Source organism: Engraulis encrasicolus, chromosome 23 (genome assembly GCF_034702125.1).
Source record: "Engraulis encrasicolus isolate BLACKSEA-1 chromosome 23, IST_EnEncr_1.0, whole genome shotgun sequence".
Lineage (NCBI taxonomy): Eukaryota > Metazoa > Chordata > Actinopteri > Clupeiformes > Engraulidae > Engraulis > Engraulis encrasicolus.
The window spans coordinates 44000517-44003016 of record NC_085879.1 but is presented as its reverse complement, the minus strand read 5'-3'; the positions used below and the strand labels follow the sequence as shown (position 1 = coordinate 44003016).

The following is a 2500-nucleotide window of genomic DNA, read 5'->3' as shown; positions in this document are numbered from 1 at the left end:
CTGCAGAGAGGGACACGCACACACACGCGTGCGCGCGCGCACACACACACACACACACACACACACACACACACACACACACACACACACACACACACACACACACACACACACACACACACACACACACACACACACACAGAGACACACACACAAACACACACAAACACAATCAAAAGTTATAGCGTCTATGATAAAAGGTCATGTAAGTAAAGAAATCATTATTGTTTTGAATGTGTATTCAAGTGTGTGTGTGTGTGTGTGTGTGTGTGTGTGTGTGTGTGTGTGTGTGTGTGTGTGTGTGTGTGTGTGTCTCACCGTGTGGACCAGTTCGTGGGCCAGTATGATGATGAGCCACTCTCGGTGTCGGTGCGAGGACTGGTTGCCATGGTAACCCAGCAGCAGCTCCCTGTAGGTCACCAGGCCCCAGTTCTCCATGGGCTCGCCACTGGAGAGGGGCAGCCCCACCTGGTCTAATTCACACACCACACACACACATGCACACACACACGCATGCACACACACGCACGCACACACACACGCACACACACATGCACGCACACACACACACGCACGCACACACACACACACAAGCACACACACACACGCGCATGCACGCACACATGCACACACACACACACACACACACACACACACACACACACACACACACACACACACACACACACACACACACACACACACACACACACACACACACAGAGTAGGTGGGGGTAGCAGAACACTGCTCAAACAACAATGAGGTGGAGAAAATGATACATTTTACAATTTGTTTAGCTTTTTATATTATATTATATTATATTATATTATATTATATTATATTATATCATATCATATCATATCATATTATATTATATTATATTATATTATATTATATTATATTATATTATATTATATTTTATTATATCACTTGATGTGACATCATCATTCTGAACATCCTGCCATGCATTTCAATGAGGGTGAAAACAGACCGAAAACGGAGGAAAAACGGGTCTAGTGAACGAATAAAAGGGGGTATGCCAATTTCGTATGTAAGCACTCGAGCCCTTTTTGAGCCGGTCGTTTTGGTGCTCGAACCCTGTCTCTATCTCGAACATGATGATGTCACAAACAGTGGCAGTTAGAGTGAGAGGTGACCTGTCCTGGGTTTTTAAATAAAATAAAACGAACCGCTTCACATATTGACTAGGTAAAGGCATTATCAGAGGGGTCTTGCCTCCGTCTACAAACTGTGTGAAAATCATTAACCAACTCTTAAAAATGTTTGAGAGAGAGCTGTGTTAAATATTATATCACTTCTTCCATTCTTCTTACCATACTTGTTGAGAGGAAATGTGATGTTCAGCATGGCTTCTAGATGAGAGAGTAGCGGTGCGGTCACGTTAAGAGCAAAATCTCCATAGTGACCAGACTGGAACTCTCTGCTTGCCCACAGACGAAGCTGACAAACAATAATATTATATATATATTATATATAAACAAACGTTCAATTATTCAACTATTTGTTTGCATCAAAGTAAAGTATGCTAATTAAAGGAACAGTCCACAGAGTTTCTATAATAATCGGTTTACTAGTCATGCAGGGATGTTTAAACAGGGAACACGTGTAACAATTTGGCCACTTCTAACTTAAGGCAACGAATGCTGTCCGTCGGCAAAGCTGAGCCAAGCTAATGCTAATGAGTTTGGGCTGCGCGTTGCTGGCTGGGGGCGCGTCCGAATACGAGGCAGGTCGGGAGGAGCTCATCTCAGGTCAGAGAGGAACACACTTTATTATTGAAACACGGTGGACTGTGCCTTTAAAGTACTTAGACATGAGTTTGTATTTCTCTTATATCTTTGGGGGCTTTTTTGCATTTTGTACAGTGAAGATGGTGAAAGGAAGGAGAGAGAGAGAGAGAGAGAGAGAGAGAGAGAGAGAGAGAGAGAGAGAGAGAGAGAGAGAGAGATTGGGGAGTACGGTGCCTTAGCCATTAGAGTCCATGTTCAAGGCCAGACTTGAGATATTTTAATAAATAGACTGTGTGATAGCAAGTTACTCACTCACCAAGACAGGACTTTCACAGCTCTCGATGTGTGAATAGTCGGCCACAACAAAGGCTAGCAGATACGTGGACATTTTCTTTGTTGGCTCAAAGGTGGTTTGGGAAACATTGTAGCCACTGAAAGTGACATTCACCACTCCTGTGAATAAGAAAACAATAACATGTCTTCTGTGTCCATGGCCGTAGCCAGGAGTTTTAAATAAGGGAGGTCCATAGTGCGTGCGTGGCTCTGCATTTTTTTTTTTTTTTAAATGGTGCATTGTGTATGATGGTGCCCGGAGTATCTATTGCAACTATGCTGCTCATTGAAACTGCTGTCTTCTGCCAATTTTTCAAGTCTTTTCATGAATATTTGCTAAATATTTAGCAAATATTGTACTAGTATGACCAAAATACAGTATGTTTTCCAGCTGAAAATATCTATTTCTGGAATT

General features: G+C 42.6%; 1 protein-coding gene across 1 annotated transcript in view; it reads right to left on the bottom strand.

Annotated features, from left to right (window-relative positions):
* Window positions 1–2500, bottom strand: part of LOC134440030 (aminopeptidase N-like) — a 42546-nt gene that overhangs the window by 25054 nt on the left and 14992 nt on the right. The window contains exons 6-8 of the mRNA XM_063189957.1: window positions 2069–2205; window positions 1336–1462; window positions 319–473 (exon numbers count right to left, since the gene is read on the bottom strand). Of these exons, the coding sequence (XP_063046027.1) occupies window positions 319–473; window positions 1336–1462; window positions 2069–2205 (419 nt within the window). The remainder of the gene's footprint in view (window positions 1–318; window positions 474–1335; window positions 1463–2068; window positions 2206–2500) is intronic.